This window comes from Schistocerca piceifrons, chromosome 9 (assembly GCF_021461385.2).
Source record: "Schistocerca piceifrons isolate TAMUIC-IGC-003096 chromosome 9, iqSchPice1.1, whole genome shotgun sequence".
In the NCBI taxonomy this organism is placed as follows: Eukaryota; Metazoa; Arthropoda; class Insecta; order Orthoptera; family Acrididae; genus Schistocerca; species Schistocerca piceifrons.
The window spans coordinates 213,733,052-213,748,097 of record NC_060146.1 but is presented as its reverse complement, the minus strand read 5'-3'; the positions used below and the strand labels follow the sequence as shown (position 1 = coordinate 213,748,097).

The 15,046-nt window shown below is 40.7% G+C and overlaps 1 protein-coding gene across 3 annotated transcripts in view; it reads right to left on the bottom strand.

Moving 5' to 3' along the window:
- LOC124717381 overlaps positions 1 to 15,046 on the bottom strand; it is a 184,658-nt gene that overhangs the window by 60,729 nt on the left and 108,883 nt on the right. For 2 of the 3 annotated variants that reach the window (XM_047244225.1, XM_047244226.1), the window contains exon 10: positions 13,140 to 14,305. The exons of the other annotated variant lie outside the window; for it this stretch is intronic. In XM_047244225.1, the coding sequence (XP_047100181.1) occupies positions 13,140 to 14,305 (1,166 nt within the window). The remainder of the gene's footprint in view (positions 1 to 13,139; positions 14,306 to 15,046) is intronic. 3 annotated transcript variants of the gene reach the window in all.

Here is a 15,046-nt window from a genome sequence, read left to right as displayed (position 1 = left end):
AGATGAAACAACAACAATATGAAAAGGACAGATTCCTACCCACCACATAGAGAAGGTGATGAGTCACAAACAGGCACAAGAATACTGGAAATACATGAGCAGCACTCTAGCTTGTATGTAGTGGGGGCATGGAAGAGGTGTGGAGTGGGGGAGGATAGCAGGGTCGAGGTGGGAGAATATGCTTGTGCTACCAGTACGAAGGTGCAGGGATGTCGTAGAGGCAGCATAGGGCTGCTATGTGTGGCATTGCGAAGGCTGTGGTGGGGAGGGAAAGGGAGGAGAGAAGTAGAGAAGGGTACAGGACTGCACAAGTGTGTCCGTGGGATAGAAGACGTGAATAGTACTGGAGTGGGAGCAGACATGGGGATAGACAGATGAAGGACAAGGACTAGCAACATTTGAGGCCCGGAGATTATGAAAAAGAAGGATACATTGTAGGGAGGGTTCCTACTTGCCCAGCTTAGAAAAGTTGGTGTTGGCAGGAAGAATCCAGACAACATAGGCTGTGAAACAGTGGTTGAAGTGAATTAAATCATGTTACGGGGCACATTCAGCAAGTGGGTGGCAGTGACCATTCATGTGGACAGACAGCTTGTCAGATGTCAAGTATATATACAACACAACACAGTGATTGTAGGTAAGAAGATAGATCACATGGCTACCTCCACAGGTGGCTCTGCCTTTGACAGGTAGAAGATGCCTGTGACAGGAGTGGAGTAGGTGACTGGTGGAAGCTGTACATGACAGGTCTTATACTTAGTTCTATTGCAGGGATATGAGCAATGTGGGTAGGTGTTGAGAGCAAGGGTGTAGTAGGGACAGACAAGGATGCTGCGTGGGTTCGCTACGTCGCGGAATATCGCTGTGGTTGTGTGGGCAGATTTCAAATTTCAGGGCACAAAATATCCTCCCCACCTTTCCCACAGTGATATTCTATCACCCACCCAACATACACAATATCCTTGTCCTCCCTACTTCACCTCTGCTCCCAACATAACTCACGGTTCATATACCCGCAATGAAACGAAATGGAAGACCTGCCCCATACGTTCTCTCACTATCACCTACTCCAGATCTGTCACAGGTGTCTTCTTCTCCATCAAAGGAAAGCCCATCTGTGAAAGCAGCCGTGTGATCTACAAACTTAGCTGCAACCACAGTTCCACACTAAACGTTGACTTGAAAACTGATGAGCTTCTCTTCATTCTTCAGTTTCAACATTTCGTTGACAGGGAACGGCAATTTTATTTTAATTCCTTAAAGTCTTTCTTAATGTTTATGCCAACAGTTGCAATTATTTATTAGGCAACTAGTTTCGAGCCCTTACAGGTTCATTTTCAAGCACGGACCACGGAGGCTGCACTGACAGTACCTGATCTTAATAATAATACTGAGTGTCAACACATGCTCTGTAAATGTTAGCATGATGAATGCCACTATACACATACACATGTTAGCAAGTCAAAATCAAAGTGTGATTTTGAATTGGTAACAAGCATGTGGGTATTGAGGAATTCATCCTGCTAACATTTACAGAGCATGTGTTGCCACTCAATGTTATTAAGATCAGGCACTGTCAGTGCAGCCTTAGTGGGCCAGGCTTGAAAATGAACCTGTAAGGGTACAAAACTAGTTGCCTAATAAATAACTGCAACTGTTGACAGAAACAATAATAAACGCTTTAAGCAACTGGCAAGCTGTTTGTACGCATGAACAGCCACCTCCAAACTGTAGCCGAGAAATAGCTGAGCCACCCAGTTGCTGAACATGTAACCCAATGCAAAGTAATTTACTTTAATGATTGCTTCATAGCTTATGATGTCTGGATTCTCCCTGCCAACAACAGCTTTTCTATACCGGGCAGGTGAGAGCCCTCCTTACAACATATCCATCATTCCTGTAACATCCCTAGCCTCAATATTTGCTAGTTACGGTCCTCCACCTGCCTATTTCCATGCCTGCCCCCACTACGGTACTAGTACTACACTCACCTTCTATCCCACCAATGTCCTTTCTGCTTCTCTACGTCTTCCTTCTCACCTTCCCCCTTCCCCACCCACTGCCTCTTTGATGCTACACCTAGCAGCCCTATCCTCTCCTCTCCACATCCGTACAACCTGCCACAGGCTGCAATAGCAGCTTTTCCACCACTATCCTGCCCTCCTCCCTTATCCACACTTTTCCTTACCCTCAGTACACACCCCAGACTGCTACTCAAATGCGACAAAGTCACAATAAGGCCTTCACCCCGGACACAGTTTTTTTTTGTGTGTGTGTGTGTGTGTGTGTGTGTGTGTGTGTGTGTGTGTGTGTGTGTACGAGCGCGCGCGCTTCTGGATGAGGACTCCGGCCGAAAGCTGAAATATTTCTAGTATTCTTTTTCACTGTGCCTCTGAAAACTGAAATATTTATGCTATTTTGTCAAAAAATGACATTTTGAGCCCATGGCTGTGTACAAAATTTAGGTTGACTCTTACATAGAAGATTACAGCAACCTGCCACTTTTTACAATGCTATTTATTTATTTAAACAGCACTGTTACTGGTTTCGAACTGACAGGTTCATCTTCAGACGTCTAGTTCAAGTTTCGCCTTTCGTTTCCCCACCTGATGGAACTTCTCTGGGGTGGTGGTGCCCTACAACCAAAACAAGATGTGAGACAATGTCTTTTGAACTGTAATTGTGCCTCACAACGATTTTAAGTGATGTAAACAGATCATCATTAAAAGGAAGATGTTTCGGTTACTTACGACGAAGAATCTGCGCCATTATGTTCCTGCACTGGAACACAATGGCGCGGATTCTTCATCATAAGTAACCGAAACATCTTCCCTTTAATAATAATTTGTTTTTTGTCACTTAAAAACGTTGTGAGCCACAATTACGGTTAAAAAGATGTTGTCTCACATCTTGTTTTGGTTGTAGGACACCACCACTCCAAGGAAGTTCCATCAGGTGGGGAAACAAAAGGCGAAACTAATGTAAAACGTGAACTAGCCGTTTGAAGATTAACCTGTTGGTTCAAAACCGGTAATGGTGCTGTTTAAATAAATAAATAGCATTTTATAAAGTGGCTGGCTGCTGTAACATTCTGTGTTAAGAGTCAACCTAAAAAATGAAATATTTCTTGTATTCTTTTTCACTGTGCCTGTCTGTGAGTCAACGCCTACTCTATGTGGTATGTAGCAATCTATCCTTTCCATATTGTTGTTAATACACTAATTACAGATGGCTAACTGGTGAATTCTCAAAAGCGGTTTACGATAAATTACTGAAGAATGGTGAAAATCCATTTTGCCTGTAATGCCAAGAGGAGATGAAAGAAAGAAAAGTGTGAAGCACGGTACCATTTGAGATCATTGCAAATGGTAAACACCTACCTTTACATATAATGGTGCTTTGTCTCTCATGAACAGCAGTCCTGTCTCATGTTATCCAAACCATTTCTTCTCTATTTTGCCAGAGACAGAGGTCACAAATAAACACATTCTCTCACACTTGTTTTGGTGTAGGGCACCACCATACAAGGAAGTTTCGCCATTTGGGGACACAAAAAGTGAAAGCTAATGTACAAAGGGTACTAGGAAAATTTTGTAATAAAGCTTTAGTTATTTAATTTTTTCAAGTAATTTTCGTCACACTGAATATACCTCTTCATCCTCTGAAACCAATCACTAAACCAGTTCTCCCAAGTTTTTGTAAAGAGAAAAGCACACTCATTGTCCACACCCTCAGGAGGTCCTCATCACTTGCAAACTGCACTCCTTTCAGATTCATTTTCACATGCAGAAGCAGTACAAAGTCTCAAGGAGCAAAGTCTGGATTGTAAGGAGGGTGCTCAAGAAGTTTCACTCCTGTACCCCACAAATATTTGTTGCATGCTTTGGCACAGTGAGCTGGAGCATTGTCATGTTGGAGGAACCAAGTGTTCATTCTTGATTCAGTCGCAGGTTCTTCAAAAATTGGATGACCTTTGGCAGGCACTGCTCAGTGTACCTCTTAGCTGTGACTGTCTTCTGTGTGTCCAAAACAACACGTTCCATTATCACTTTCTTCTTCAGACAGCAACAATAAGCCTCCTGTGACTTACTGCTGCATCATATTACAAAACTTTCCTAGTACTCTTTGTAAAAGGTATTTTAATGTGTACGAGCTGTCTGAGATGAATCTGTCAGTTTGAAAGTGGTAATGGTGCTACTTCAATAAATAAATAGCATTATAAAACTTGGCTGGTTGCTGTCATCATCTCTGTATGAGTCTACTTTATATAATGGAAGCTAATTTGTAGGTTAGTTCATGTATCTGCCAGTCTGCTGCAGTACGTGAAAACAGCAGTTTCCACTTTGAGGAAGAATAAATAATTTGCATATGTTTATGTTCTGCGTGATTTTAAATTGCAGTTTAGACTATGAACTCATGATTTGCTATCACATCCTTTCCTCATCTTTTAAAGACCCTTCAACAAAATTTTCTTTTATTGAACTACTGAAGTAGCCAAATCCCTGAATATATGTCATTTGATATACAAACAGTTTCTCAGCATGAGTGGGAACAGGTACTGAGCTCCATTTTGCAATTCTCTGCTTACATGTTCACAGACTGTTCAAAACACAACAAAATTAGATGCCTAGGTTGTTGTTTTTATGTCGTATGAAATGCATGGATTTATTTAGTTCTAAATGGCTGTGGTTTAAACAAACACAAATCTGAATAGGTTAAAAAAAATCAGCCAACCAGTTGCAAAACAAAGGTTTATTCGCCCTTGACCTACATTTTGGTATTTCTAAAAATCTTCTTCAAGAGTGGGCCCTAAAATGCATGTAACCAGTAACAAAATTATTTTTACAAACATATAGTTGGTGACAGTTTTTAATTCATGGGCAGACATATATTTCAAAATCTTAAACGTGGCTGAGAAAACAGCAACCCTGTAAATCTGAAGAGGTTGAAAAAAATTAGCCGACCAGTTGCAAAACAAAGGTTTGATAGCCCTTAATCTAGGTTTTGATATTTCTAAAAATATCTTTTTTACAAGCACACATTTTTAGAAATATCAAAACCATGGTCAAGGGCTAATAAACCTTTGGTTCGCAACTGGTTGGCTGATTTGTTTCAACCTCTTTAGATTTACACAGTTGCGGTTTCGCAGTCATGTTTAAGATTTGCAACACAAATATACACTCTCAGTAAAAATAATGTTGCCCTTATAAAATTTCCAATGACTATGGAACCAAACCTAAAGAAACTAATCGTATTTAGATACAAGAGTCATCCATTTACATGGTTGCAACAGAAAACAAACTCACCTGCTACAAACAGCCAACAAATATATCTAAATTGAGGGAACGTTATTTTTTACTAAATTTTTATATAGCATACATTACATATTACCTGAATGATTCCTCCTCCCCCCCCCCCCCCCCCCCCCCCGAGTGATAATTTATTTCACTAATTTTTCAAAAAATTGTGTAATTGAAGACAGTACATGCCTCATCACATACTTCACGGGGATTCAAGAAAAGAAAACTTCTGCAATTTATTCCAGATGTCAGCACAGTGAACACATGAAAGTAAGTGTGTGTGTGTGTGTGTGTGTGTGTGTGTGTGTGTGTGTGTGTGAATGCCAAAATACGGTTGATTGATGTGATTATTCACTTTGTCACAACAGATCTTTTTCTACACTGTGCCACAGAACCTATTAAATTAATAAAACATAACAACAATGGTGGGACAACATGGAAATTGGTACCACCACAAATTTCAAAGAAACATAAATATCTGAAATACTATGTGGGTGATGCAAAATAATTTGTAAAATGCGGTCCATATGGGGACTCTTGTGTCATTGCATTCACGTTTCTGAAGTTATTCTACAATACGAATATTCTGTAGCGTCGGAACAGGAAAGAAGGGAAGGCCTAAAAAACTATTTTGGTTTTCTCTCATAGTATTTTATCACAGACAATTATGGAACAAATTCATATTTGAAAAAGTCTCCTTGTGCTACAATCTAATATATGGAAGAAAATAATTACTCTTCTCAAGAGTACGGTATAAGCTGTTCCTATACCAGAATCTGGTTTTCAAATCTCATCTAGTGCAGTCTCCAAAATCAGTCTTTCCTTCTCATCCTGTCTGGTAAGCCTCCGCTGACCCAGAATTCTGGTTGACTTTTCTGAACTGTATTCCTTTTCCTAAACCTCTCCAGTTCTTTTCCTTCACCCCTCTTCCTTCCCCTTCAACTCTTCTGCCAGAAGAAGGAGCCACTGGCTCCGAAAGCTTGTAAAAGCTAAATCCTTTTGTGTATGTTCCCCTGCCACCACTAGGTGAGTAGATTTTTTATCTATCCATTTAAGTTATATTATCAATAATTGATTATTTTCATTGTTATAATGTGCAGAGATAGGTAGTATTTTCAATAATAACATACGATGAGACTGAAAGTCTTGGCACTGAGTACATCAAATGCATTGCTTCACATGTTCATTTACTAACGGAGTTCACTGAAACTCAACTCAGTATCTCTAACACTGTTCAATTACTTCACAGCTGTTGCAAGTTATTAGGAGGCCATTCACTTCTAGCAATAATGTATTTTAACATTACATAAATTCACCATCTGTCTACATAAAATGAGACTGTCACCTCACCAGGCTATGAAGCACTAGGCACTAAATTATTCCTCAAGACCATGAACTATGTCTCAGATACAGTGGATAGACAAAAATATGGAAAAACCAAAAGCACAAACATTACCGTGCATTCATCCTAGTGCTCACCAAACCAGTCCTGGGTGATATGAGCTGAGTGATCTGGGGCCCTGCCATCTTGGAACACAGCCTCACCATTGGGGAACAAACATTTTACCATAGGAAGAACCTGATCAGCCAAAATGGTCACATAATCCTTGGCAGTAATGTGACCTTACATAGTAGGGTCTATTGAATACTATGATATGACTGCGCAAATCATCACTGAGCTCCCACCATGTTTCCCTCTTGGGGTGTAAATTTGGCCAGAAGTTGGAAACAGTGTGAAATAAGACTCAATCGAACAAATGACTTTCTTCCATTGCTTCCAGCTTTTATGGCTTTGGCATCACGTTTTCCTGTTCTGGAAATATGCATAATTGATGAGTAGGTTTGTAATTCCAGCTCACCCTGCTTATGTTTCATCACAATCCTCTTCAATGACCTTCGATCACAATCCCTCAAAACACACTTTGGATCCGTTGTGATGATGTTATTCTGCTTTTCTCTATGTGGTATAAATCTTTGATACAGTAGCTCTTGAAATGTCAACGCTTCGACCACCTCAGTTATGAAAGCTCCCACCATACGAGCACCAACAATATACCAACATTCGAATTCACGTAGCTCCAACGTAACGCACTTGCAACGACACAGAACACTGTTCTGACACTTACAACATTTTGCAGATACTGCACAGATGTCGTTTGTGGTCAAATACAACAGCACAACCAACAGGCTCGGCTAGAAACTACATTTATGTTCAAGCACGCATTTCTTGTAGTATTTCCATATTTCAAACCACTCCCTGTATTCAGTATCACAACATGAATAGATGTGAGTTCCGAAAGAGTGCAATCCAAAGTTTCCAACATAAAATTTCGTTTTACTGCAAATAAACATTTTATCATTTGAGTGTACTATGCCAAAACTGTTCTGTAACATCTTGGGCAAGTCACAGTAAATGTCCAAAACATGTGTAACAACTTATTTTTAAGCAGTCAGAATTTTCATACTAGTAAAATACAAAAGAAAATGTATATTACACAGTATACACATCATCTGCCACAAATAATTATCATTTAGTCCTTGAAATCAACTAGATGCTCTTTCACTGCAAGACTGTGACTGAATTAATGGTCTTAATGGTAACATACAAAACTTCAGCAAACTAATGAATTTTACTATACAATGGTGGTCTCTGGAATTAATTCTTAAATTTAAAGAAAATTGCCAACATATTTAATCACCTACAGTTTATACAATTACAGTAAGCATAGCTTAAAAAAATATACTGCCTGTGTACTATGCCTTGAATACAAAAATATTCTTAAAGTCACTATCCATATATAAAACACCAGAAACAAAATTTCAGTGCCAGATATCAAGCTTCTTCCTCTATACCAAAACTAATGACAGGGGTATCTTATTTTTAAGTATACAATGTGTCCTTTTAACACTGCAGTTTTCATAGACATGGCTACCAGTTACAATTAATCAGAACATATTGAGAGTTATTTTGCAGGAATGAGAAAAAGAAAACAAATACTGTTGCAACAACAGAGAGGTAGTGACAGGTTGGTTGGATAGGGAAAAGGAAAACTGTAACCACCATTCATAAACATTTGGGAGTATCTGTAAAAATAAAACACACAAATTAATACATTCAAGATAGTAAAACATCGCACAAATAAAAAAAAAAGTTGTTCTCACTGCTAATGGAAAGATGCTCTGGAAGAGAATAAATTACTAATAGTATTGATACTCTTCAAGGTACACTCCAGGACTTCACAAATAATTTGGCGAGAGAAAACAAATGTTTTTTCCTCTCTCACTGGTCACTTAAGAATGCCTATGGTACCTGGTATAAGCAGTGCCATGTCAACAGAAACAGACTGTCATGACACGACTGTTGGAAAGCTGTCCAAATTTTCCCTCTGTGAAAGGCAAATAGTACTACCCAATATTACAAAACCCTTCTACAAAGCACAAAATATAAATCTGGAACAATTAATTTTCATTTGTTATCCCATCCCCACCCGGAAAAAAAAGATGTAAGCCATTGACCAACTATCACTGCAACATTTCTGCTTAGTACATTTTATTTGTTTTACTTTACAAACATATGTGCAATGTTGAAAGAAGCTGAAACTCATAAATTATTTTGAAATTTGTGACATATTAATCATATCCCTACCATTAATATTTTCATTTTAACTACATGGTGTACATGATCATATTAATGGTGTCATGGCTGCAAGTAATTGGATGATGTCATAAAGCTATATTTCCACCAAAACTTGAGATAAATACAGGATCTTAACACCACCTTAATGACTAAATATTGAAGAATTTTTTAATGTGTGATTTCTAACTGAACTGTGACATTTCATGAAAGCACAGGTTAATGCCATTCTTTACAGTTACACTGCCAAACTCGACAGGGAACATTAGGGCAACCACCAATAACATCACACAACCTCATTGGGCTTGGTGGTTGGAATAGAACTACAGCATCAGTGTATGTGTTATTACAAATAAGAGTTCACAATGAGTGCATCACAGGTTGGAGTAAACTGAGATAATGGCAAATTATATTAATTTGTTGGTATTAACATAGCCTTCTGAATTCACTTAAAAATTTAAGTTCTGGTTTATAAAAACTGCAATGCTAAATATGAAGTAGTAAGAGTAATCAAATTTATTATACAGGGTGTACGTAAAGTCCGGAAACACTTTCAATTATTTATTACACAAGAACCAAACATAGCACAGACATCATATTTATGTCATTTTGAAGAGAAACCCTGAAAGTTTTGTTTCATGTATGCCAGCACAGCGTAGTTTGGTAATTTGCCGATAGTCAGCGCTAGTCGCAAACATTGCAAGTTCAGGTGCAGAGTGAACTTTCCGTGTGTTGAAGTTCAACAAAAACAAGTGTGCTACAGCTGTTCAACGGATGTTTAGAACCAAGTACGGTAAGAAGCCACGAACAAGGAAGATAATTTACCATTGGCACAACAAATTCGTTACGACGGGTCGCAAAGAGAAGCGGATACCCCAGTGTGAATTAAGTGAATGTGGAGGGCGTACAAGAGACATTCATAAGGATTCCAAAGAAATCGGTGAGTCGTGCATCCCGTGAACTTGAAACGGCTTCAATGACTGTGTGGAAAGTCCTGCGACAGAAGCTGTCTATGAAACCATTCAAATTGGAGCTAGGGAAGAAGCTCAATGACGACGACAAAGACAAGCGTTTTGAGTTTTGTTTGCAGTTGCAACAACTGAATGAGGATGGGGATGGCATTGCTGATCGCTTAATTTTTAGCGACAAAGCCACTTTTCTCACTGAAGGAAAAGTGAACAGCCGTAACTGTTGAATCTGGGGAAAAAAGCATCCACACGAATGCATTGAATTTTAGTGTGATTCCCCCAACGTATATGTTTTTTGTGCCTTGTCACGTCGAAAACTGTACAGGCCATTCTTCTTCGCCGAGAGCACTGTCACTGGATATTCCTACCTGGACATGTTGAAGCAAGGGCTGATGCCTCAAATGCAATCAGACTATCCATTCATCTTTCAGCAGGATGGGGCTCCACCCCATTTTCATCGTGCAGTTCATGAGTACCTGAATACGGAGCTGCCGCATCAATGGATCGGACGTGCTACAGAAGGGGCAGGTGTTTCATAAAATGGCCTCCCGTATCACCAGATCTCACTCCGTGTGACTTTTTTCTGTCGGGACACAAAGATCTGGTGTATGTACCACCTCTACCACATGACATAGCAGAGCTCTGGGAGAGAATACGGGAACTGACTGTCACAGTCATAGTCACAGTCACAGTCAAGGACGGGTATGGCAAGAATTCAATTATCATACTGACGTCTGCCGGGTCACTACTGGTTCGCATATCAAATGTTCGTAAAAAAAACTTTCAAAATTTCCCTTCAAAATGCAATATGTGTGACATCTGTACAATGTTTAGTGCCTGTGCAATAAATAATTGAAAGTGTTCCCGGACTTTATGTACACCCAGTACAGACTACAACAAAGTACGCATTACTGCATCTTCAAAAGAAAGGAATTATGTACAGAAACACATGCAAGATTGCTAAAATTCTTCCTATAATGACAGAGCGCACACCACTTATGTCAGTCTGTCAGCAAAACACACACTACAAATATTCACACCATTCAGTCATTCACAGACTACTGTATGTTGTGCAGGTGTGATAATGTATACAAGATGAAAACAGATAAAACACAATCTTTATGTGACAGGAAAAAGCTAGTTTGCATTCAGGTTTTACTGTGACTGCTACTTGATCCCTAATTGCACCCTTACAGTATGACATACTATATCAGTTGGTCAACTCAGTGACATAACTTACAACTTACTCCGTATCTGTCCTTGTGCTGTGCAGGAAGGCAAACACAACAAAGTAGTGCCTGTGTAGCCCAATGGAAAATGATTTTTATGTTTTGAGCAATAGGACAGATGCAGATTTGTGTGGACCCAAATGGATCTTATTTTGAAGGTAACTATAACTGGAATGTAATTAGTAACAACACACACTGTCAGCCTCAGTCTTGTATCTGTTGTCTCACATATTACATACAACTCTTTCCGGTGGAGCACAGGAAAAGGTCTGTATTTTCATGAAACATGTCACAACATAAAGATACCATATGTAGTGTGAAAGTACAAGAAATGGCCACTACTGATAGATAAATCACATCTGTTTTGTAGGAGTGTACTGAGCCTCACTGTAACTTGTGGTAGTAACACCATAAAAACACTGATTAAGTTAGTATTATAACTGACCACTTTATGGTCAACAACTTCCCTATAAAACACCATGTTTCACAGTACAAACTGCGCATGCTGCAGTAGTTTGTGAAATTTGATTATGCTTAATTCCCACATTTGTTAATCCCACCAAACGCAACTGGGTGTCACTGAGCACCAAATCAGAGATAAACAAACTGCTAACTTGTGATACACAGCAATTGTGTTTCCGTGTATTGGTATCTGATGCTATATGGCTGAGACCAGATGCCACATACTACTACAATGAAGTGGAGCTTTACTGAATGTACTACACATGGACAAAGGCACAATGTCTGGTCCATGTGCTATTATGATCAGGCTGATCAGTGTAGACTAGCCACAAGGTTAGTAAGATTGCCACAGTGCACGGTTAAAATGGATGTAGTATGCCCATGAACCAACTCACCAAAGCCAGCATTCTACAGTCATATAGCTTGCCCAGAGATGTAATAGCTGCAATTTTTTATTAAAATCCTAACAAAGGACTCTCAAAAAGATGGCAGAAGGGCATATTAAGCTTAAATGATAGACAAATATCTCGAGGGGATGCCATGTACACAAAAAGTGCTACATTATGCTCTGCTGTACGCCCAGAAGTTCATGCACGCCCCCCCCCCCCCCTCTCTCTCTCTCTCTCTCTCTCTCTCTCTCTCTCACACACACACACACACACACACACACACAACAAAGCACAGCATTCTTGTTTTTAAAAATTAACTAGCAGAATTAAGACCAATAACAGGAACATACAGATACCACCGCTACACTTACTGAAAATTGTATTTGACAACTGGAAGAAACTAACACTTAAAAAGCATGTTAAATACTTTACTACCACTTCCTGTTTTTGAATAAAAAGAGATTTAAACTTGGAAACACATTTTGGTGCTTAATAATGATAGGAATGTGCTTGGGGTTCCCATTAAAAATTATGTTTAGGGCACAACCACCACCACCACCACCACCACCACCACCACCACCTCAAACAAGCCATACATACACCACAGTACCAAGTCACAGTGGGTTTGACACTTTCATCTTGGGTTAACAACAAACTGGGTAGGAATGACGGAAGGCTCTCCACAATATGTATTAGTGTTAGGAAGCAGATAAATGTGTTTTTGGGACATATTTCAACTTATCTAAAAATAAATTTAGTGAGCAGATGAAAATAAAAGTAACCAATTTATTTTACACAGCCACAGTGACAATTCAACAAGTGGTATGAGGTCTTCCTTCGTTTTTGCACAGGAAGGATGAAAAACATTGGATGACCAAGAGGATAGGCTGGGTTTAAACTTAAGATTGCATCAACAGTAGTAATGTATCTGATATAACAATATCTTTACAGAACACAAAGAAAGTCTTACACCAATACAAGGAAATTATATTTTTATTTCTGGTCTGTTCATCCAGACATATACTACGAATATAACTAAACTTACTACTTACAACATGTGCAAATATTGTTTAATACTAAGAAGAGTTATGATTCCAACAAATAATTGTGCGACAGGCGACAGAAGAAACTCTTAAACAATGTCTGTGGACACTCACATGCCAGTGGCCGCTGTCGCCGACAGGACAAATCCTCCAGGACTTCCGGCAGGAGAACCATTCACCAGGAGGATCTGCTGCTTGTCCTGGTTCACGGGCAGGCTCGCCCCCATGCCCGGAACACTGGCCCCCGGCGACCCCAGCACGGGCACCAAAAGCACTCCGGGCGGATTCTGGGCTCCGATCAGGTACGCCGTCTGCGTCGAGGGGGGCAACTGCGAACGGATGTCGCAAAGGGGGGTCATGCCCCGGGAGGCGGAAAATGCCGTGACCGCATCCGGGCCTGCTGGACGGGTGGTCAGCGTGGCCCCGGCAGGAGACACGGAGAGCACATTGTGCTTAGGCAATACGATGTAGCGTCGCCCGCCGGCTCTCATCAGCCCTTGGGAGACAGGGGGAGGGGGCGGCGGGCAACCGGTCAGTGTCGCAGCAGCGGGGGACACCGCCGGGAGTGGGGGCCTTAGGCAGCCCCCAGGTCCTGACACGCGTATCTGGGATGAGGGTGGCAACCAAGTAGTGACAGAGCCCACAATGGACACCGTAGTTACCGCATTCGTCAGTGTCTGCGTAGCTCTGTCGGCCTGGTCCAGTTTGACATATGTCGGCACCATGACTAACTTCGGAGAGGGAGATTGGGAAGAAGCGGCCCCCACGAAGGACGTTGTACCGGTCGTACCCGTAGGAACGGACGAGCACAGGGAGAGAGAAGCCACATTAGGAGCAGCGATGCCCACAGGCGCAGTCTTACCATCCTGCCTCGGCAGTCGTGCGAGTGGGGGCGGAGCACCAGGTCGTGCCGAGGGCTGTTCGGTCTGCACGTATGTCGGCACCATAACGAACTTCGTAGAAGCCGACGTGGCCGAGGTGGGGACGGCGCTAGTCATCGTTCCAGTCGTATTAGTGGATACAGAGGAGCACAGAGGGGCACAGGCTGCAGTAGGGGCAGCAAAGGGTGCCAGTGAGGTCTTATTGTCCTGTCTAGGAAATCGTCTCAGTGGGGGCAGTACGCCACTTGGCTGTGCACCTCTCATTGCAGAACTGTTAACAGAACTGTGACCATTTTTCGGGCCTTCTAGGGAACTGATGGGTGTTAAAGGAGGGGGTGCAGCAGTCACGACTGTCGTGGTCACGGAGGTCGACTTCTTATCCTTCTCGAGCTGGCAGTTCTATAAAAATAAATAAGTTAATTAATTAATTAATGAAATAAAATAAATTAGCAACATTCACTGGCATAGCACAACACCATTAAAGTAAAGCTGTATTAGATAAAAAAACTAAGAGTAGTCTGCATTTTTATTTTCATTTTTTACTTTTGATTACATTTAGTGCTAAGATATTAAGAAAAAAGGGGGCTATTTGCTGCTTTTATTCATCACAAATTGCAAATGACAATAAAGCTGTTTTCGGGGGAAAATAATGCTATATTTTCTATAGGTATACAGCAGTCAATAAATGAAATTTATCCCATTCTGACGATTGAATAGATTTGTCTGAAACACACAAACACAGACCTGCTATTGCCACAATGGTTTTCTATGAAGACTAAAGATTGAGTAATAAGACCAGCACAATACAAAATGTTCCCGAACTGGGTCATGCTCATACTACACAAATCCTGCATTACATGACATATGTTCATATAAGTGATTGTATGGCCTGAAGATGGGTTAGTGTATCTAGCACATAAACCAATAGGAACAAACAGCCTTCTGCAACAATGCACACCTGTTTGTCAGTCACCACAAGCCAAGGTATACTCTCAATTGCAATCTGGAGGATCAATCACTCTCAGATACACTGCATAATATATTTATCTACACACACACACACACACACACACACACACACACACACCTACGGTGCAGCCAGAATGCGAGAATGTAAAACTGAATGATGGCATCACATCA